Raw genomic sequence first — 23,312 nt, forward strand, 5'->3', positions numbered from 1 at the left:
TACTCCTCTATGTCCACTAGAAGATACACCTCTTCTGGAGGTGGTGGAGGCTTTTCTGGGAGAAGCTTTGGTGGAGGAGCTTCCAGGAGCAGCTATGGAGGGGGCTTTAGCAGTGGCAGCTGTGGGAGGATTAGCCGCAGTAGCTATGGTGGGAGAATGAGTGGCGGCAGTTATGGAGGAGGAATGGGCTGTGGAAGCATGGGAGGAGGATTTGGATCAGGCGGTGGTGGTTTTGGGGGAATGGGAGGTGGCTATGGAGCCAGCCTCAGTGGAGGTAGCTTTGGCGGTGGTGGTTATAGTGGAGGTGGATTTAGTGGCTTCGGGGGTAGTGGTGGCTTTGGTGGTGGCAGCTTTGGTGGTGGCAGTGGTGGCTATGGTGGTGGTAGTTTCGGTGGAATGGGGTTTGGTGAAGAGGCCGGCCTGCTCTCCACAAATGAAAAGTTGACCATGCAGAACCTTAATGACCGCCTGGCTTCTTACTTGGATAAAGTGCGACGCTTGGAGGATGAAAATACTCAGCTTGAACAACTGATCAGGGAGTGGTATAAAAACCAAGGTCCCACTCAATCCAGGGACTACAGCCAATATTACAGAACAATTGAAGAACTGCAAAACCAGGTACGTTGCAATTTGACTAACTTTGAACAGACTGTCATTAGAACGGCACTTGCCTCCTGCAGCACAATATCCGTATTTGGGGAAATACATTCCCTCCTTTGTTTTAGCCAGGAAGCAGACTGATGTGGTGACAAAGCCTGACTGCCAGTTTGTCTTGGCTGTGGGTGATGTGTATATGCTGGCACACTTGTGTCTGGCGCAGGTAGCAGTGTGTGGTGAGATGGCAGATCATCACTTGCACACCCATTACGGGGCCTGTCCAGTGCTCTCTTCAACACTTGGCTATTGCTGGTTTGTTCCTCGCTCTCTTGAACAGGAGATATAATCACTGCTTGCTTATGTTGTGCTACTAGTGGCATAATAATTGCACCTTTTTGTGAACATACATGTTGGATGAGCCAACATGTGCATTTAGTCTGATTCCAGCCCTCAGCCATTTAATAGTCTTGTATCTCCTACATGAATATGCCAAATGCAATGGTAATTATGCTTTTCCACTGTTTTTTGAATATAGGGAGTTTATTTAATTATTCTTTCCAGCAAGGTATTTTTAATAAATATTTGTCAATCAAAACTGACAGCCAAGGCACTTTCTTTTAACTGGAAGAAATAAACTCTTCTCTCTATACATAGCTCCTGCAGCACTAGTCAGGCTTGACATTGCCATGAAGATATTCTGAAACGTGTTTCTGTACAGGTATTTTCTGCCTCTGTGTGTCAGACTGAAAAGACAACTGACCACATAACATCTGCCCTCTCTCTTTCAGATTGTTGGTGCAAATGTGGACCTTAACAAGATCCTTCTTGACATTGACAATACCAGAATGACTGTGGATGACTTCAGATTGAAGTGAGTCTTTCCCTTCCTGTCTCATTTCATCTTGCCTCCCTTTACCCCCCAATGAGTTCATATTGCTGATTAAACTTCTGAGGTGCTTAATTGGAGCCTCTTGGCTCCAATGACAGAATATACAATTTTGGGGGAAAGCACTCTGAGAACGATTTTTTTATTATTTTTTCATCACTATTTTTCGCCGGACAAGTTATTGAAGAGTGCCATTTAAAGGATGACATTCTAAGTTTCTCTATCCTTCCATGCAGATTTATAAGCATAATCCTCATCATATAAATCTCATAGACAGAAATTCTACTGAAATCAAACAAACCTATTAGAGATGGAAAGAGAATTAGGTAATTTCTTTAAGAACTGAGCAATGAGATTAAAACCCAAAGAGGTACTGATGGGAACTGCTCGTAGTCAAGATAACGAACAAAGAGGTCTGGCAGCTCTTTTACTGTCTTTCTCATCTGTCATTCAGGTATGAAACCGAATACACTCTCCACCAGAGTGTGGCAAGTGATATTAATGGATTACGTCCACTTTTGGATCAACTGACTCTAGCCAGATCTGACTTGGAGACACAGTTTGAATCCCTAAAAGAGGAACTGATCTATCTTAGGAAGAACCACGAAGAGGTAAGTTTCTCCACACCTTAAAATAATAATAACTAATGAAAACTCAATACTCAGAGAATTTCCTGTGGATTTCTTCCACTAGCAGTAACCAGACTCTGGCTGCTGGCTTTGATCACTCAATTTGACATAATCTGGCTTTGATTTTCAGGAGTATGTAGCATCCATAGCTGCCCACAACTGATGTAATAAGACACCTAGGTCAACATGTGCTGAAATGAGACCAGGGAAATGAATGGCTTTCAGTACAAAGTACAATTCTGTTGCTGAACTCATGGAAGGAAAATTGCATAGAACATATGGAGGAGTTAAAAGAAAATATTTATACTATCTGCAATGGTATTTCTCATTAAGAAGAAAAATTCATAAAAGGATTTTCACAAAAAGCATGCTGCATCAAATTCCTTATGACCCTGAGGAGAAAATATCAGGGTCAATGTGTATGTGGTGCCTGGCTATTGTTCACTATAAAGTTTGCCTTAGGAATGGCAGAATTGTTCCCTTTCACGACCAGGGCAGATGAGGCCCCCTTTGCAGGAGTGATACATCTGTGTGAGGATTTGTGTTTCTTTCTTTTCCTTTATTTGAAACTATGACATTTTTCTTTACCTTCACCCTTTGACAGCATGGGGGGGTTTTGGTGTTTTTTTTTCTAGGAAATGAAAGGACTGCAAACACAATCTGGTGGTGATGTCAATGTGGAGGTCAATGCTACTCCTGGCATTAATTTGATGGAAAAACTAAATGAAATGCGTTGCGAATATGAACGGCTTATTGAGAACAACAGGAGAGAGGTGGAAAGCTGGTATGAAACCAAGGTAAAGCATGGGGGTTTTTTTGATTACTCAGTCTTGCACAAGGAGCTGGACCAATTAACATCCAGCAGAGGAAAGGCAACTTATCATGAATTATTTAAGGAACATTAACTTTAAATAAATGTAAGCAGTTTACTGCAACAGGTCAGTTCTGGAGTATTGAGGTTATGTAGTAAAGCATGTAGAATCTCTGTGTTCCAGTAGCAAGGTGAATTACACAAGAGTGAGATAGCAGAGTGGCATGTGGGAAATATACACAGTCACTCTACATTACATCTTTCTTATTAATTTCTTTCTCAGTGCTTTTATGTTAACGCACAATGTTTTCTTGTTATCAAAAATGCCTTAATTTCATATGTGAATTTTTCAGATGGAAGAAGTTAATCAACAAGTCCACTCAAGTGGCCAGGAGATACAATCAAGCAACCAACAGATCTCTGAGCTGAGACGTGAATATCAAAGCCTGGAAATTGAGCTACAGTCACAAATCAGCATGGTAAGTAAAGAGGTTTGCTTCTGCTTCACCTGTGACACAGGCTGTATGAGTCACTGGAATGAAAGAACGGTTAGACCTAAAAAGTACTCCAGCTGTAGAGAATGGGATACTGGATTATTTATCTTCAAAGATATGCTTTCTTCTGGTTTGTGAAGATCTCCAGTTTTTCCACAAAAATGTGTTAAATTTGCCACATTCCTGTAAACATTCTGTTTTGTTTTCCATTTGCAGGTAGACTCTTTGCAATCCAACTTGGAAGACACAGAACGTCGTTACAACATGCAGCTGCAGCAGATCCAGGGTATGATCGGCCCCTTGGAGGAGGAGCTGGCCAGCATCCGCTGCGAGATGGAGAGCCAGAATGAAGAGTACAAGATGCTCCTGGGCATCAAGACCCGCCTGGAACAGGAGATTGCTCAGTACCGGGCACTGCTTGAGGAAGGGCAGCATGATCTTGTGTATGTAAATCAACAAAAGAACAGAGCGTTGTGTGAAACCCAGGGTGGCTAGATTAGCCACAAAGACAGGAAATTAACAGTCTAGGTTTGCAAAACAGATTTTGTACTGAAATGAGGCTAATTCAGCTATCTTGACCACCTGCCTCCTAGGTTTGAGGTACTACGCATTTCTTGGCAAACCTGTTCAGAATATAAATCATATGAAAAAACTTAATGCTGAAATTCTGAACTACCAATTTGAGGTTGGACAGGGAAACCCACATACAGAGACTTACCTTCACCCTGGTTCTAGAAAAGGCCAGGAACTAACAGACAGAAATCACCTTGCAAAAGACCATAAGCAGAAAAATGACCATAGTTTTCCAGATCTTCATAAAAGTCTCAGCATGCAACATGCTGAAAGTTCAAGCTGATTCAGTCTCCCTTATGCAGTGAGCCTGCTTCTGCTTTTAAGTGGTACCTGAAAGAAGAGCTAAAGCTTCATGTTCTGCCTTTCCAATTTGGAGCGCAGTGACATCATACACTGATACAGCAGCAATGCTAAATCTTGCAAGAAATATCTGAGCAGAATATGGGAAAAGCAAAAACTCTGGCATTCAAGCTGAAATTGAAAAAAGAGGTTGATTTTTGGCACTGCATCAGTTCTCTTTTTTGGCACTGCATCAGTTCTCTTGCTGATCTGTGCTAGAGTCTAGAAAGAAGTACAGACAAGGGAAGTGCAGGCTTCTGCACAGTATCTGTAGATAGATTTTCTTCTGAGGTCAAAAATGCATTTGATTAATTTTTTTTCTCCTTCTTTCTCTCTCTTTGCAGAATCCCAGCAGGAGGAATGGGAGGAGGAATGGGAGGAGGAATGGGAGGTGGTAGAATAGGAGGTGGTGGCTATTCTTCTGGAGGAGGAAGGGGAGGAGGAGGTAGTAGCATGAGTGGTGGATATGGAGGTGGTGGCATTTCCTCTGGCAGCGGAATGGGAGGAGGAATGGGAGGAGGAAGTGGTGGAGGAGGAATGGGAGGAGGAAGTGGAGGAATAGGAGGGGGAAGCAGCGGTGGATGCAGTAGTATTGTTGGAGGAGGAGGAGGAGGAGGAGGAGGAGGAAGGATCTCAGGAGGCGTCAGCAGTTCCCACTCCTACTCTTCGTCTTCCCAATCACAGTCCTGCAGGAGTGGTGGTGAAAGCCAAGGTGAGAACTGTTGCATGGGCACACTGTTCTCAGTCCCATCCTCAATAATTCATACACTGTACCAACATAGGAAGTAAACAGTTCTGAGGATAAACTGAAATTTCTGGAAAGTGTTAGATTTACTTTTACTAACAATTCTTTTCTATTTGTATGCAAAGGATCCATTCTGCTTAAGAAACACACATTCAATTTCTATTCAATTTTGTGGGTGACATCAGCTAATCATGTAGTTAAAACCACAGCCGGTTTTCTTCATCTCTCTTTGCAGAACCTCATAAATACTGCTGGTTTTGTACCATGCTGAAGTTTGCCTTTATGCTTTTGGAATGCTTATGGTCACCTATCACATGTCAGTACTGAAAAAATTAATGTTTGTTTTATTTCCAAACAGGGTATGGAAGAAAATCTTTTGACTAAGCATACATAATAAGGATCCTACAGTGCAAGACCTTTCAAAAGGAATTGGTCCAAATCCTCTACATTGCCCATGCTCCCGAGGAACGACAGATGCTCTTCATAGTTCCCCAATGCTGCTGATGCCATCTATCCAAAAAGGCCCATCACAGCTACTTGGGGGCCACCTGTCCACCACGCTATGCGCTTCTTCTGCCTGGAATGCTTTGTGGCTTCAATCATTGGCACTTGAGCTACTTGCTTTAGAGATTCAAGCTGTTTGTTACTTGGGTTGGGCTGTATGGGGAAAATGTCGCTAATAAAACTTCATTTCTGTCTGATGCAACCAGAATCCTGTGTGTAGGTTTTCTTCCATTCCATAGATGTAAACACATAAAAAGAAAATACAAAGCCATGCCAACACATGTGTCTAGGTAGAAAACTTGGTGATCTATTACAATAGTTGATAATGAAATTTAGAGTTAAAGCACAATGTCTGAGCATTCAGGGCAGCTCATAATTTCTTGGAGCATCCTGGGCTGTGCCCTCATTTTTTAATAATGCGCCAGATACTGTTGTGGAGCTGAGCCCTAAGATTCAATAGCAGTTAATTATCAGACCAGACCAGACTGCAGAATCCCAGCGCTACATGAATGCTAATAAGGTTGGCATCAAAGGAGTGCCCACCCAGGCCCGACAGAGACACATGAATGATTCCAGAACCATGATTGTAAAATGAAAGGAATATTTCAATTTGTGATTTCACAAAAACTTAACTGACACTTTTTGGTTTATACTGGAAATACACAAACTAGGAATCTGTTTTTGAAGAGACAAGAAAAAGAAGTTAAAAGGGAATACAATATACAGGAGCTTTACAACGTTCTCCTCCATAAAACATTAATACTAACAAGAATATTCGCCTTCTACCTGTGACAAATGAAGCATGTGTGAAAGTACCTGGAATGTTTACTTTTGGATATAGGAAGAGCTGTACAATGAAGAAAATTACTATAACTCTTTCAGACACACCTAACTGTTACTTAAAAACATTCCTGACTACAACTTGTGAAAAAATGTGATTGCTTGGCTGCTGCAAGAGCTCGGAGCAACTCAACAAACAAATAACTGGAAAGCACTCTCTTGTTATTAGCTATCTTTTGGGAGTTGCATTTGCTTCTGTCCAGCTTTTTTATACCCATTATTTCAAAAAAATTACAGTATAGCTTTCTCCAGTGACTGGGACAACCTTGTTCATGAAAACAAACAGTAGCTTGTTTGATTGTGGTCCACCCCTATGGATAAAACCCATTTCCAGAGACAGTTGAAAAAAATAACTTTGCCTTCCAGAAAGTAACAAATTCAGAGATCAAAGGAAATTAACTGTATCGTCCTAGACCCTTCAAAGCAGTCTCTTGTGCACCGTTTGAGGAGTCTCAGGAATTTCTGCATGATATTCTGGAGGAGAGGGCTGCCAAAGTAGACACATTACAAACCACAGCTTTACTAATTTTAATGAGAAGTTAGCATCTGAATTCCTCAGACTCATTTGAAAGTCTTAGTACATTGCACACCTACTATTTGGACAACACAGAACAGAAGTCAATTATAGGCTGCGCAGCTGGCAAGTAAAACCAGCAGCGGAAAACCTGGAAAGGAACATAAAATACTAGTGCCAGCCCAGCATGCCAGGCTCCCTGTAGTTCTTCCCTGAGGCAGGTTCAGCTCATACCGCTGTTTGCAGAAGGCCCGGTTGTAACTCCGGCCCAGACAGGAAAAAACCTAAGTGAAGCTAAGTTTTTTCCAAATGCATGCAGAGGTCCTAGCTCCAAAGGCTAGCGGAGTATACTGGTCAGACAAGGGCCCAAAATTTCCCTGAGGCTGCACAAGTGAGGGCTCTGCTTCACTTGGACGTGAACTTGGAGCTTGAACCGCTGCTGCAGGGCTGGGTGCTCAGGGAGTGGCCTCTAGTGGTGAATAAAGAGTGAAAGAAAACGGGGGGGTTGTGGAAATAGAGCTAGAACTAGCGAGTAAAGGTAAAAGAGGTCGACACACAAGGGTGTGGATCAAGAGAACAGATGCAAAATTAATTTCCAGAAATACAGGTCATATGGCCGTGCAAACTTTCTCAACACTTGGAAACCTTTCAGGGAAATAAAAATACTTGACCTACACCAAACCAAAGTCTGTTGTTTTGTATTGTGACTGCACGAACTAGGCTTTGCAGACATGTTAAACTGACTTTGTGCCACACCAGTACTTCCAGTGACACACAACAGGAAGAATGAGAGTCCAGTAATGCTGATTTCTATTTCTTTGTTTTAGCTATTTGGACTACACACATCATCTAGAAAGATATATGATGTTTATAGCAAATGGTATGTGGATTGTTTCAAAGTAATCAACTGTGCTTAACGCCAGAGCCCTCTAGAGGGTACTACACCGTTAACTCCTGCACCTTGTACGTTACATCACCTCCACAGATAGCAAGCTACACTTTAAATTAATATTTAAAGAGTATTTCTTCTCCTGTCTCACAATTACCTTGCTGCCCAACAGGCACTAAGTGCTATGCATCGGATGATGGTGTTCAGAAAGGGTTAAAATAGGCAGAGTGGAGACAGCACCTAGTAAGAGAGCCAGTTAGAGGGAATGAAGGGTTCTCAGGAGAAAGTCACTGGTGTGGCTAAGGAAATTGGAAGAGACTATCAGAGGGGAATAAAGAATCTCACTGTACCTTGAGCAAAGACTGAGGAAAATCCTGTGGATCTAGGCAGGATCTTCTCATTATCCTACTCTGATGTGATTGGTAATAAATTAAACTAATTTCCCCAAGTCAAGTCTGTTTTGTCCATGACAGTAATTGGTGAGCGATCTCTCACTGTCCTTACCTCGACCCATGAGTCTTCCCTTAGAGTTTGCCCTTAGGAGGGCAGGGATAGAACAGCTGGGGTGGGCACTGGCGTCCAGCCAGGGTCAACCCACCACAGGCACATACAGGCACACTGTCGTCAAACTCAGACAATGCTACTCCCTCCTCTGATGCGTACCTTCAGATGTAAGGTGACTCAATCCCTTCTCACTCTTCTTTTGCTGATTTTAATGAGTTTATTTCTTCTTCTGTTACATGAAATCTCTTCCTAAAATACTTCTAGGTCGAATTAATCCTCCCTCACTGTGGATAAGCTGATTTTGAGGTGGTAATTCACAGCAGGTTCCACGACCTCCTTGTGCTGCCTTTGTACTTGCCAAATTACTCTTCCGTGGGAATTACAGTGCCCATATTTAATGCACAGCTGGAAACTAGAGAATTTGTTTCTATTCAAGGCTTTTCTCAGTTTCATAGAAGCTTGATTAGCAAAGATGGAAAAAGCAACTCACTGAACATCCCATATTGCATAGGCAGTGGAAAAAAATACACAATTGTTTCTTACTCTGTGTTTTGTGTTGCAAGATATTCTCTCACGGCTGGCAAACACAATTCACTGTAACAACTTCAGATAATGATTATATTACTTCAGATCTAATCTTTGGCAGTGTATCTTTTCACCAAACTTATTTTTTACTGCACTAGAAAATTCAAAGACATATTCTGAGAAATGGCTATTTTTAATATGATTATGAAAATATGAAATAGCAAACATTTCTCCTCTCAGTTTCCTCTGAGTCTGCTTAAAACAGCTAAAGTAAAATTAATAGCTGTTTGATAGGAGAAGATTTAATGTTTTCCTTTGCAAAATACAACTCTTGTGGCTGTCAACTGGTTTTCTTCAATAAGAAAAATGACCGCAATTACCATACTGCACTTTCAGAGAAAGTTAGAAACCAGCAGGACCTTCCTTGATATAAGCAGTGGCAACAGACTGAAAAATTAGTATTAAGTTCTCTTCTATAACAGACATGGAAATGAAATTTTTAAAGTTAATAATTTATTTCAACAAATTAAAGTAGACTTCTAAAGAGCTAATGTAAATTTTGAATAAATTAATGAATGAAGAGCCCCTTGGAGACTGCTGGTCTGAACAAATCATTGTCTGTGATCACAGGAGAAAGACAAAGCTGAAATACTGAATTTCACCACACGGAAGACTGAAGGCGACAGACAACAAGGTGGAGCCTTCATTAACTCCTATTACTAGTGAGATATTGCCAGATTAATAGCAGCTATGAGATATTGTATTATTCAACAAAATACCCAACAAAGAGCCACCCACATAAAATTACAGTGCATGCTTCAGGTGAATCAACACAGACATACTTGAGCAGAATGGTAATGCGTTTTACTTACCTCAGAAGAAATTTCCTTAGCACATCACTTTTGGCATGAGCACTAAGGCTGGCAAACTTCATGGGAAGCTGGACTGCCTTACAGGTGACACCCACCAACAAGGTATAAATAGCCATCAGCGAGGACAGAGGCTGCAGTCTCATTTTCTGTATCAAGCTGTGCGGCAGGCTTTGCATTGGGGGCTGGATATCTGATTCCTTCCACCATGAGCTGCAGCATCAAGAGAACATCTAGTACCTCTTACAGGAGCGGGGGAGGTGGAGGCGCCTGTGGTGGCGGCAGTGGCAGGAGCTCCTCCGTCTCCTGCAGGAGATATGCCTCCTCGGTGATAGGCGGTGGAAGCTATGGTGGGGGAGCATGCGGCACTGGCTACGGAGGGGGCATGAGCGCTGGCAGCCTTGCTGGTGGCTTTGGTGGAAGCCTGGGAGGAGGCTTCGGTGGTGGCCTGGGAGGAGGCTTTGGTGGTGGCTTTGCAGGAGGCTTTGGTGCTGGGGGAGACATGCTTCTGGGCGGCAATGAGAAGGTCACCATGCAGAACCTCAACGACCGCCTGGCTGCTTACCTGGATAAAGTGCGAAGGCTGGAGGAAGAAAATGCTCAGCTCGAGCACCACATCCGCGAGTGGTACAGGAAACAAGCTCCCAGTGCCTCAAAGGACTACAGCTCCTACTACCAGACCATCGAACAACTCCAGAACCAGGTAGGACAGACCCAGCTAACGTGGCTCCACCTCCCGCGCGCTATTCTCCTTTGCAAGGAATTTGTCCTCTCTGGCACTGGCTCTAAATGGGTGGGAGGGACCTACTGGTCAGCCTCGCTGGTGGCACCGCAGGCAGAAACCTGCTGAGTTGCGCCTCCCGCCTCTTGGGTAAGCAAAGCCCCACACCACAGCACCCCACAAGCGAAAGGGATGTGTTCTGAGGGCACAGCCCAAGGCGCCAAGGAGCGCTCCAGCAGGCCCAAACATGCTGGCGCACGTAGCTGCAATCCCACGTTGTACAGGTGGCTCCAAACCAGGCATCTGCGGTTTCCAGTCCTTCACTCTGCTCCCACCCGGCTCAGCTGGATGGAGTGCAAAGCCAGAGCACCCGGAGTGCAATATCACAGCTCCTCTTGTCTCTGCACACTCCTACCTAGGCCAGACAGAAGGACCAAGGCCTTCTCTTGCAGTCGGCTTACACTGGTACCAAGAAAACTGGGTAAACAGACTGTGAAGGAGTGCATTGCAGAAAAAGGGCTGAATACATTCAATACATTCCTTGGCACACATGGGAGAAACTTTAGCTTGAGAAAGAAAAGCAAAGACAAGGGATTTGGGAGGATGGTCTGTGATAACCCAAGTCTCCTTGAAAAGTAAATTTGGACCATTAGCCTCCCATATGGCCCCTGCATTACAGCAGAAAACAAGCCCAAGACACACAGCAATGCCCTACCAAAGCTTTTCGTCTTTTTTCTTCTTCTCTTGGATGTCTTAAACACAGAATGACCCTTCCCCAACTTCACCTTTTTCAGATCATTTCTGCCACTGTGGACAATAACAAACTGCTTCTGGACATTGATAACAGCAAGATGACCGCTGATGACTTCCGAATGAAGTGAGTACCTCTCTGAACCTTACATGTCTTTCAAACCACACTCAAGACCTCAGGAGACAAGGCAGCACTGCCCCAAGTAGTTTTACTGAGTCTTCATGTTTTATTGGGATATTGAACCTGAAAAGATGTGTGCCATTGAATGTCATCATCATCTCATTTCCCCATTTCTCTGTCTCTCTTGTCTTCGGCAAAGGTATGAGAATGAGCTGGTCATCCGTCAGACTGTGGAGGCTGACATTAATGGCTTGAGAAATCTCTTAGATGATCTGACTCTGGTTAGATCTTCACTGGAATCTGAGCTGGAGTCCTTGAAGGATGAGCTGATTGCTCTTAAGAGAAACCATGAGGAGGTACAATGCAATGATAAATAGTGTGTCCAAGGCATAATCTATTGATACGGCTTTGCTCACTGTCCCCACCACAAGAAATGACTTGTGCTCCTTGTTTCTCTCTTTGGACTCTGCAGGAAATGAGACAGCTGCAGTCTCAGACGGGTGGCGACGTGAGCGTGGAAGTCAATGCTGCCCCTGGAGAAGACTTGACAAAGATACTGAACGATATGAGGAACGAATACGAGCAGCTCATCGAGAAGAACCGCAGAGAGGTTGAGCAGTGGTATGAAGTCAAGGTACGCAGCAATGCACAAAGTGGAGTCTCCTGCTGTGGGAAAACCCAGGCACCCTCGACTGGGCACGCAATGCCATAGGCTAAAAGGGGGAGGCTGCTCACCTGCACCACACTTGCATGGCTTGGGGAACGGGAAGGGAACAGCTGCTGGGGAAAGACTGCAGTGGCAGAGGGGGAGCAGGCCGAGTCTGATGTGCACAGCTGGGTGGAACATCAGGATCTACGGAGCAATGACTAGGTTGTCCTCGATGAGGACAGGATGGAAGGGAGAGGCTCCCTGGCTACATTAGCTCTCAGTCAGCAAATCTGCTCCCTGAGAGGATCGTCTCACTTAGAAACTGTGTTTGGGGTTTGACTCCTGCAGATCGAAGAAGTCAACCGGCAGGTCACTTCTAGCAGCCAGGACATCCAGACAAGCAGCCACCAGCTCACTGAGCTGAGACGTGAAATGCAGAACCTGGAGATCGAACTGCAGGCGCAGCTCAGCACGGTACGTGGGGCAGGACCGCTAAGAGCCCTTCCCTCCTCGGAATGGGCAGGGATGGGTAGAGCTCTGGTCCTAAACTCCTGCCTTTCCACTTCCAGAAAAGCTCTCTGGAAAACTCCTTGGCAGAAACCGAAGCTCGCTATGGCTGCCTGCTGCAACAGATCCAAGCGCAGATTAACTCTGTAGAGGAGGAGCTGGCCAGCATCCGCTGCGAGATGGAGAGTCAGAACCAGGAGTACAAGATGCTCCTGGGCATCAAGACCCGCCTGGAACAGGAGATTGCTCAGTACCGGGCACTGCTGCAGGAGGGACAGCAAGACATTGTGTACGTATTCCATATTATAGCAAAGGTATAAAAAGAAATCCTTGTGTGCTTAACTGCTAATAGAAACTTCTTGTCCATGGAGCTACAATAACACCTTTTTTGACTGAATATCCAGTGGTTATGTCTTTTTTTTGTGAATTAAGTATTCTCCTTTTACAGTGCCTCCCAAGGAGCTTTTCAAGGTGGTGGAAAATCCTCCCATTCATATTCTTCTTCCTACACTCATTCCCAGTGTGGTGACATGACAGGTAAGACAACACTTTGTATGGATATGCTTATTAGTGGGTTATATCTAGCCCAATGACTACAGAATATTTTGTCTGAAAAAGAGTTTAGTATTTTGGGCTGGGCAAGATTCCCAGGTCCAGTAGTCCAGGAGTCAGAGAACTTCACTGACTGTCACAGAATAATTAGGCGTTAAAATACAGTAAGTCTTTCCCTTCCCTCTACCTAAATACAAAATACAGATTATAAACTTTACAGGATGGGATATGCTTTTTTGCTCATAGGAATAAAAAAAATATACAGTTCTGAGAAAGTGCCTAGGGTATTGCAGGGCTTGGAGCTTTTGAGCTTCTCTTGCTGACACAGCATGTTAGGTGAAAGAATTCAGTTTATCGGGAAAGATCAGATTTCGCCTTAAGGCAATTATCTGTTTTTGTCTTTACACAGGACAGTCAAGAGTGTGCTAGAGCAATCGCAGTAACAGTGATGCTGGCATCCTCCAGCTAAGATGCATTGAACATGGACAACAAGAAACTGAACCAAACACTTCTGCAGCACAGCTGATGCAACTGGAACAATTTGGAAAGTGTGCCTGGTCACCTGCCTCAGCACCCCTTCTTTCATTCTGCAATGCTTGTCTTTGTCAACTGGTTCTTTGTTCAAAAGCTTAAATAATGCTGATAACACTGCCTCTAATAAAACTTTACTTCTGCAATGCAAATAAAACAAATGTGTCTGGGAAATTTAATTTAACAAAATTTGAATGAGTATTTATCAAGCTAACCAATCAAATACAGATTGCCCAATCGTACTTTGTAAAATAGTCTCAGGACACTCTATTTTGCACTAAGAAAATGGACACCATTCCAAGGCCTTATCACTCAGTAAAAGGAAATGTCACAAATTCTGAACATGGCTGTACGAAGGCTGTGTGAAGTGTGACATCTTCCAGGCTCTGCCTATGGGAACTGTCAGTCAGGTGAGACTGTTAGAACTCTCTGCTTCAAAGCAAGAGATATAAGGTTGAGAACAGATACCAGTTCTTGACACAATTTTTCTCCTTCCTGTGGAATTACAAATGCTTTACCATTTTGTTTTCTAATGGCCACTAACAGATTGCTTTATGGCCCCTTGCCTTGCTGCTTTTTGCTAAAGACACTGAACAATGTGAGTGAAAGGAGAAAGAAAACAACAATGATGGGTAATGCTCTGAAGATCATTTAATTAACTTCTGATGTACTAAACTGTGCTCAATGTCACTACTATGACTCATCAGACTCCATTAATCTTTGGCTTTACTCAGCTCATCATAGCTAGGGTTCCTGAGGGAAGGTGTGACTCAGTAGAGGTTGTTCCAGAACGTATGGGTTTCCTGACATCAAGTATTTCTACACCTTTGAGTACACAGTGAATTACATATTGCTAACTTCTGTTAGGAAATATGTGCCTGTTTCCTTCAGCGTCACGCATCAAAAACAATCCTATGTTTTATCATAGAAATTTCAATTTAAATACCAGTATAATACCAAGAACACAATTTTTGTCAGTACACTCGATTGACTTAGGAGGAATGAGAGACAGAAATCTGGTCTCTAGTATTTGCTGTTTCATTTAAGAGTGAGGGTATTGCTCTGTTAGGGTCATGAAATGAAAGGATTTCTCATCATAAACAACGTAAAGAGTATTATTTAGGCTAGGTCTTTCAGTAATCATGTGCCTTGGCTCTGCCATCACAATATCGTAATTGCAGTCTGCAGTAAGTATCTACAAAGAAGAAATACTTTATATTCGTGTTGAAAACCTGGGTTTCCAAACTGACTTTTTCAGTCCAGCATCAGGAATTTGTATGAATAAAAGCCCTTTTCCAAAGAATAAAAATCTCATTTCAGGTTTTAACAGTATAGAAAGTGATATAAAGCAAATGCAAACATGACTTTCATCTCCAAAGGCTGCCAGAATTCATTCAAGTCTTGGCTGTACTTAACATAGCCAAAACAGCTTCAGAAGACATCTTTTTAAAGGCAGGATTATGGAAACTTGAACTACAGTTAGTGTATATAAATAAGCACTGAAGTTATTTTGCTTCCTTCTAGTCTTCCAGAAGCAGAGAGAAGTATCAGAATGATAAAAAATGCAGTCTTCCACATCCAGAGGACTCCAGAGAACATCAGAGCTGCCGTATGTCTTTCACCATTTCTGAACTAATTTGTAAGAGTGTAAAGTCTTTGTGAAATAGATGCTACTATGAAGAGCTTTAAGTTAAATCTACAAAGCCAAAGATATGCAAAATCTTCAGACTGAAAGGAGTGGATGCACTGCAAAGCTGCCAGTCACTGCAGCAGGGCTAGATCACTGATGTCAGTTCTGCTGCAGCTCACAGTATGATGCCTTTTGCATGTCACCACTGATTCATGAGGCACTGACCTCCACCTAAGTATGGGACAAGGGCTGTGCTGGGGAAAAGCATGGCCCATGCCACAGGCAAGCCCCAAGCACAGCGTGCCTCACCGCCTCCATCTACGGCTGGCAGATGCCCCACAAACCTTGTAGTATGTTCGATCAGGAATCTTGATATCACTGTCTGCTCCTGGCACTCACTTCACCCATGGTTCTTAGAAAAAGCAATACGGTTGCTTACTGTTCTGAAAAGATCTACAGGAAAGGAAATAAAGGGCTTTGTCAGGGAGGAATTTAGAATTTGATTTATTAATATCATGGATTGTAACAGCATATTCTAGCAGGTAGAAAGAGAACAGGAAAGGATTGCTATACTGGAAGAGCTTATTTTCTCTTAGGAATTACTTTCAAACTTTTCCTTTTTCAGTGGTAGGAAGGGCTACTGAACTAACAATTTAAATGGACTGTAGAATTAAAATAGCTCACATTTAATAGGATTTTCTGTAGGTCTACACATGTGCAAGGTATAAGGGTCTATCCCAGAGAGTCACATAAAAGAAAAGTAAGAATAGAATCTGGGGTTATGGAAATTTTTCATCTCTGAAAAAACTGAAGAAATGCACAGGTGAGTGATGCTGGGAAGTGATGGGTGAAGGATGAGGAATGCACAGATGGAGTTCCTGATGAAATTCATGGGAGTAGCACTCTTCTTACCAAGACCACAGTTGACTCATTTGTCGTAAAATGATTAATTACCAGCAATTGTTTCTGAGGTTGTCCTCTGCCTCTTATGTGACTGAAGACATATATCCAGTAATGGCATCATAACTTCTGTGAAAACCACTGACTTTTAGTTCCTTTGCCAATTTGGCGTATCTGTCTGTGGCTCTGCATCCAACTTCACCAGTGAGTAAACAGCACTTGGAAAGGATTTATAAAACTGTTACTTCAAACAAACTCTTCTGATTTACAGATGTTCACAGGGTGTATTATGAGCAAAAATCTTCCAGAGGAAGATATGATTTCAAAGCTCTAGCAGTTTCTTCAGATGGCTGAGGAGCCTCTATACCCTTTACAACAAAAAATGTCCGATCTTTTTCTGTTATCACAAGGGTTACGAACGTTAATGGAACTTTAGGAGCCCTGGCTCTTTTGGCTTGTGAAGTAAATCAGTATGTCCAAATTGACTCACCACGGCTATCCCAGGCTGAAGAGCTGTGTCCACAGGGTGGTGGACCAAAAATGAATAGAAGACATGGAAATACCCATGAGTTGCAGAACAGAAAGTCTAAAGTTTAAGTATTGTGATACAGTTACAGCAGTAAGCATAGTTAGATCACCTATTCAAAAGAAGAGAAGAGACAGACAGAGAGAGAAAAGGCATCTCTCTATGGTATGAAAATACAGCATTGGGAAATGTATGAAGTTGTTGGGTCACATGTTATGATGCAACAATGCCGAGAAGGAGATATAAAATCAACACCCCTGGCATTAACGCCGATCAGTAATAAACATCTCATAGGGAAGAATAAAGGTGCATTTCAACAATCTAACGAGGAAAATATGACTAAGGAATCACACCCTGTGAGAAAATAATTTTTAATTTTTAATAATGATGACTCAGTCTCAATAACATATGCAAAGCAACTGGTTCTGACGTGCAGATAATTAGAGAGCTACCAATAAAAGAACAATTATAATTATGAAGATCAAAGTATTACATTATCTTCAGCACATCTAAGAAAGTGTGTGTAGGGGTATCAAAAAAAAGGGTAAATGTCTTTCCATGATTCTTCAGTCAGCCATAACACGCATTAGTAACTTTTATGGGTCTCATAAGGATTGCGGCTAAGAGAGAAAATGTTGCTCCAGCCACAACTGCAAGCTGTGTGTAAGTAAGACCATAAATGAAGAAACCAACAATGAAATGAACCAGTAATTTTGAAATTCTAAATGGAGATGAAATCCCATCAAAGTTTAACTCTCATGTAAAGAGGCCCCTTGTGTTTCAGGCTTAAAATTTTATGTTTTCTAAAAGTTATCTAAAGGCAAAGTTTCATTTCCAAAGAAGGGTTCATCACATCCTGTTCTCTTACTGAAATGCTGCAACTGTACAGCAGCATTAAAAACCTCAGCAGTGTTAGACAAAATGATAGAAGGCAAGCGGGATCTAAAGGGTCATCACAGCTATCTCTACTATATGACAATAAAATCCCTACCATCAATTGATCAAGGACAATATCAAACCTTTTTCTCTTTTCCACCTGAAGCTCCTGCAATGGAAGCCTTCCAGACCCTTATACCTCCCACAGATAAAAAGCTCCTGTTAGTTTCCAGCCAAAATACACTCAAAACCAGATTATGCCCTTTCCCATGTGGACAGAAGGATTGCCCTTTATTTTAAATAGCCCTGGTATCTCCTTCCTCAAGAGCAAGGCAATCATTTTAGCCTCCATTTTGCTAAGATAAAAAGCTGAATCCTTCTGCTCTCCTCTCCCAAGACAAAGTCAGTAATGCCTTATAGCTTCTACACATCTATTTCAGTCGTAAATACTCTTTGGGTGAATGGAAATTTGCACAAAATTAAAAAAAAATCACAACTTTAAAATGACATCATTGCATGTCCACCACTCTGCAAGACATAGGATTATTTGTGGAAGTGATACTACCAGAGTTTGGTAAAAACAGAAATATCATTGCTTCTTCAAAGGCTATTCTGCTGAGATTTACCACTAAGCATAAGACAGTACTCACGATGAGTTTTCTTTGAAGAGAAGGACCGAAATTCTTAAAGATTATGTTTTCAAAAGCATCAATTACTGGCAGTTCTGCAGGTAAAATGAAACAAAGCTCATCCACAGGGTGCCTGAGTTTGTATTTCTCTAATTTTGAAATTAAAACAGAGTAACTAGGTGGTGCTTTCATCACCTGCTTTCAGGACAAAAAAATGACTACAAAGAACTATTACAATGAGTCTCACTCACTGAGTAGCCAGCAACATGTTATCTGAAACAAAATCTAACACACAGCCACCCACCCAAAATTATAGTGCATGCTTCAGGTGAATCAGCATGCAGACACAATACCTATGGGGAGGGCTGTCCCAAGCCCCAAAAGAAATTCCCCTTAGCACATCACTTTTGGCATGAGCACTAAGGCTGGCAAACTTCATGGGAAGCTGGCCTGCCTTACAGGTGACACCCACCAACAAGGTATAAATAGCCATCAGCGAGGACAGAGGCTGCAGTCTCATTTTCTGTATCAAGCTGTGCGGCAGGCTTTGCATTGGGGGCTGGATATCTGATTCCTTCCACCATGAGCTGCAGCATCAAGAGAACATCTAGTACCTCTTACAGGAGCGGGGGAGGTGGAGGCGCCTGTGGTGGCGGCAGTGGCAGGAGCTCCTCCGTCTCCTGCAGGAGATATGCCTCCTCGGTGATAGGCGGTGGAAGCTATGGTGGGGGAGCATGCGGCACTGGCTACGGAGGGGGCATGAGCGCTGGCAGCCTTGCTGGTGGCTTTGGTGGAGGCCTGGGAGGAGGCTTCGGTGGTGGCCTGGGAGGAGGCTTTGGTGGTGGCTTTGCAGGAGGCTTTGGTGCTGGGGGGGACATGCTTCTGGGCGGCAATGAGAAGGTCACCATGCAGAACCTCAACGACCGCCTGGCTGCTTACCTGGATAAAGTGCGAAGGCTGGAGGAAGAAAATGCTCAGCTCGAGCACCACATCCGCGAGTGGTACAGGAAACAAGCTCCCAGTGCCTCAAAGGACTACAGCTCCTACTACCAGACCATCGAACAACTCCAGAACCAGGTAGGACAGACCCAGCTAACGTGGCTCCATCTCCCGCGCGCTATTCTCCTTTGCAAGGAATTTGTCCTCTCTGGCACTGGCTCTAAATGGGTGGGAGGGACCTACTGGTCAGCCTCGCTGGTGGCACCGCAGGCAGAAACCTGCTGAGTTGCGCCTCCCGCCTCTTGGGTAAGCAAAGCCCCACACCACAGCACCCCACAAGCGAAAGGGATGTGCTCTGAGGGCACAGCCCGAGGCGCCAAGGAGTGCTCCAGCAGGCCCAAACATGCTGGCGCACGTAGCTGTAATCCCACGTTGTACAGGTGGCTCCAAACCAGGCATCTGCGGTTTCCAGTCCTTCACTCTGCTCCCACCCGGCTCAGCTGGATGGAGTGCAAAGCCAGAGCACCTGGAGTGCAATATCACAGCTCCTCTTGTCTCTGCACACTCCTACCTAGGCCAGACAGAAGGACCAAGGCCTTCTCTTACAATTAGTTTCTTATTAATGAGATGAATTAAAGCATCAGGGACAAAAACTGTACTTCCTTACAAACCCAGAGAGCATAAACCCATATGTCCTTGCATAAATGTTCAGTATTCTTTCCCCCAATAACACATTGTTTTATTAGTGTGTTTGGGGAAGTCAAAATCTTGCTCACACCAGTTCTTGTGGCATGGCATTTCAACAAGTTTCTGTGGCCCCTGCATTACAGCAGAAAACAATCCTAAGACACACAGCAATGCCCTACCAAAGCTTTACGTCTTTTTTCTTCTTCTCCTGGATGCCTTGAACACAGAATGACCCTTCCCCAACTTCACCTTTTTCAGATCATTTCTGCCACTGTGGACAATAACAAACTTCTCCTTGACATTGATAACAGCAAGATGACCGCTGATGACTTCCGAATGAAGTGAGTACCTCTCTGTGAACCTTGCATCTTTCATGGCATGAATTTTATCAGGTTAATGAACGCAGGTGATGATACCCTGTCCCAAGTGGTATGACCAAGCATATGCATTGTAATGAAATGAATGACTAATCCTTTTTTCATTGGAAAAGGTATGAGAATGAGCTGGTCATCTGTCAGACTGTGGAGGCTGACATTAATGGCTTGAGAAATGTCCTGGATGATCTCACTCGCACACGATCTTCACTGGAATCTGAGCTGGAGTCCTTGAAGGATGAACTGCTTTCTCTTAAGAGAAACCATGAGGAGGTACAATGCAATGATAAATAGTGTGTCAAGACATAGTGCTTTGATTCTTCAGGGTTCCCAAAGTTACACATCAAGTCCGTTCAGCTATAAGTCACATGATCACCATTCGTTGGTACCTTGATACTGCTTTACCTACTGTCCCCACCACAAGAAATGACTTGTGCTCCTTGTTTCTCTCTTTGGACTCTGCAGGAAATGAGACAGCTGCAGTCTCAGACGGGTGGCGACGTGAGCGTGGAAGTCAATGCTGCCCCTGGAGAAGACTTGACAAAGATACTGAACGATATGAGGAACGAATACGAGCAGCTCATCGAGAAGAACCGCAGAGAGGTTGAGCAGTGGTATGAAGTCAAGGTACGCAGCAATGCACAAAGTGGAGTCTCCTGCTGTGGGAAAACCCAGGCACCCTCGACTGGGCACGCAATGCCTTTGGCTAAAAGGGGGAGGCTGCTCACCTGCACCACACTTGCACGGCTTGGGGAACGGGAAGGGAACAGCTGCTGGGGAAAGACTGCAGTGGCAGAGGGGGAGCAGGCCGAGTCTGATGTGCACAGCTGGGTGGAACATCAGGATCTACGAAGCAATGACTAGGCTGTCCTCGATGAGGACAGGATGGAAGGGAGAGGCTCCCTGGCTACATTAGCTCTCAGTCAGCAAATCTGCTCCCTGAGAGGATCGTCTCACTTAGAAACTGTGTTTGGGGTTTGACTCCTGCAGATCGAAGAAGTCAACCGGCAGGTCGCTTCTAGCAGCCAGGACATCCAGACAAGCAGCCACCAGCTCACTGAGCTGAGACGTGAAATGCAGAACCTGGAGATCGAACTGCAGGCGCAGCTCAGCACGGTACGTGGGGCAGGACTGCTGAGAGCCCTTCCCTCCTCGGAATGGGCAGGGATGGGTAGAGCTCTGGTCCTAAACTCCTGCCTTTCCACTTCCAGAAAAGCTCTCTGGAAAACTCCTTGGCAGAAACCGAAGCTCGCTATGGCTGCCTGCTGCAACAGATCCAAGCGCAGATTAACTCTGTAGAGGAGGAGCTGGCCAGCATCCGCTGCGAGATGGAGAGTCAGAACCAGGAGTACAAGATGCTCCTGGGCATCAAGACCCGCCTGGAACAGGAGATTGCTCAGTACCGGGCACTGCTGCAGGAGGGACAGCAAGACCTTGTGTATGTATTTTATTTGCAAATAAGGGCATAAAGTCTACCACAATCTTTTTTCTATTGGGACTCAAAGTCAGAGTAGAATGTTTCACCAGTCTGTATTTGAAATCTAAATTTTACAGAACAGACCTTTTCAAAGCATCTTTATTGAAATGTATATATCATAAACTTAATAAGCACATGAACCACAGAGGGAAACAGCATGTAGTTACTGACCTATTTTCAGTTAATCAGTTCCACTTGGCCTGCTTGTGCTGAGTAAATTCCATAAGAGGAATCACCATGCAAAACCAAACTGTAGCATACTGTGTTCTGTCAGCAGATGAGCAAGCACAGCTGTAATGTGAGAGTAGAAGAATTATACTTGTTTTGTTATTTCTGCTTCTACAACTTTCTAGGTAAATATAGCTGAAAGGAATGAAATTAAAAAATATAAAGAAATATTGGCAAGGTGCAGGAAAAGCTGTGCTGTAATATGTACTGCACATCATGTCACAGTATGTCTCTTTATGAATGTATTTCTGTATTTATCACTGCCTTCATTAAAACTCCTTTCCTTGCACAGAACATCTCAAGGAGCTCTCCAGGGAGGGGGAATATCCTCCCACTCTTATTCTTCTACTTCCTACTCTCACGGTCAATCTTGTGACAAGACAGGTAAGAAGCATCTTCCAAAGAGGATCCTAGTTTGCCTTGCCCCCATGCCTTTCATATTTTATGTTTCACTGCAACAGGAAATAAACCATTCACAATCAAATCTCTCAATGTCAGGGTGTCTTAGCTTCAGTTACAGAAATGGGCTAAGCTCCTTTCTCACACTTTTGGTAACATAGATGGACATTTAAATAATGTATACATCTGAAATGCTAGTGCTGCAAGAGACTTGATTTCCCCATCAGAATAACGGTTTCTTCTTTTGCTCCACAGGGCAGTCAAGAGTGTGCTAAGATACCACCGATGCGTTGGTCTCCCTGATCTCCCTGCTGCCTTGTGAGCAGCCTAGCCTACAACATGAGAATACACACAGCACACACACTGTGTGCCTACCCAATGCACAGACGGCTCTACAAATGTTACTGATGAAGTCAAGATGAACAATTTCTAGGACTCTCCTAAAATGATCTACTTTTTCCTTTTCATACTGTTCTTCCTATCGAATCACTGTACCTACATACTCTTCCCTGCAGTGCAATTGGTGATCTACTTTCTGCTGATAACAGTTCCTCTAATAAAACTTCAGTTTTCTGCAATGCAAACAAAACTGTGTGTCCAACAATCTATTTGGTATATTAATATAATATTTAAATTTAGGTGGAACAAATGAGATATACCTTCACGGAGAAATTATGGTTGGGTGTAATATGTAATATGGCCCTAAAGAAAATTGTGTATCCTAACGTAATCTGATGATGTCTGGATAAAATATTGGAGATGAACAAATACATTCACATCAAACTCAAGAGTGACACCTATAGGGATGGAAAAAGGATGAGTGAAACCCTTTTTCATAGTGAACATCGCAAGGGATGTGCAAGTAGTCAATTTGTCAGTTCAGCAGCTGAACTGAAACAATCAGGATTAATTAACACCAACTTTTCATGAAAATTCTGCTAGATCAAAAATATTTTCCTTTGGGTCACTGAACGAGAAATCAATCATATTCAGACGGCCACCCCTCCCAACTCTGAGATGAGTGCTTTATCCAGTCTTGTTCAATAAAAACAAAGGATTAGATCAGGAAATGAGAGATGAGTATGCAAAGTTCTCCT

General features: G+C 43.4%; 1 protein-coding gene across 1 annotated transcript; it reads left to right on the plus strand.

Moving 5' to 3' along the window:
- LOC121099107 lies at positions 1-22,790 on the plus strand. Its single transcript, XM_040617755.1, has 22 exons — positions 1-618; positions 1,386-1,468; positions 1,938-2,094; positions 2,748-2,909; positions 3,277-3,402; positions 3,634-3,860; positions 4,674-5,041; positions 9,890-10,422; positions 11,235-11,317; positions 11,511-11,667; positions 11,784-11,945; positions 12,309-12,434; positions 12,530-12,756; positions 12,916-13,004; positions 18,656-19,188; positions 19,996-20,078; positions 20,228-20,384; positions 20,577-20,738; positions 21,102-21,227; positions 21,323-21,549; positions 22,109-22,200; positions 22,471-22,790. The coding sequence occupies exons 1-22, from the start codon at positions 10-12 to the stop codon at positions 22,488-22,490; spliced, it is 4,509 nt and encodes a 1,502-aa protein (XP_040473689.1). The 5' UTR covers positions 1-9; the 3' UTR covers positions 22,491-22,790.
- The last annotated feature ends 522 nt before the right edge of the window (positions 22,791-23,312 follow it).

This window comes from Falco naumanni, chromosome 18, assembly GCF_017639655.2.
Source record: "Falco naumanni isolate bFalNau1 chromosome 18, bFalNau1.pat, whole genome shotgun sequence".
Lineage (NCBI taxonomy): Eukaryota > Metazoa > Chordata > Aves > Falconiformes > Falconidae > Falco > Falco naumanni.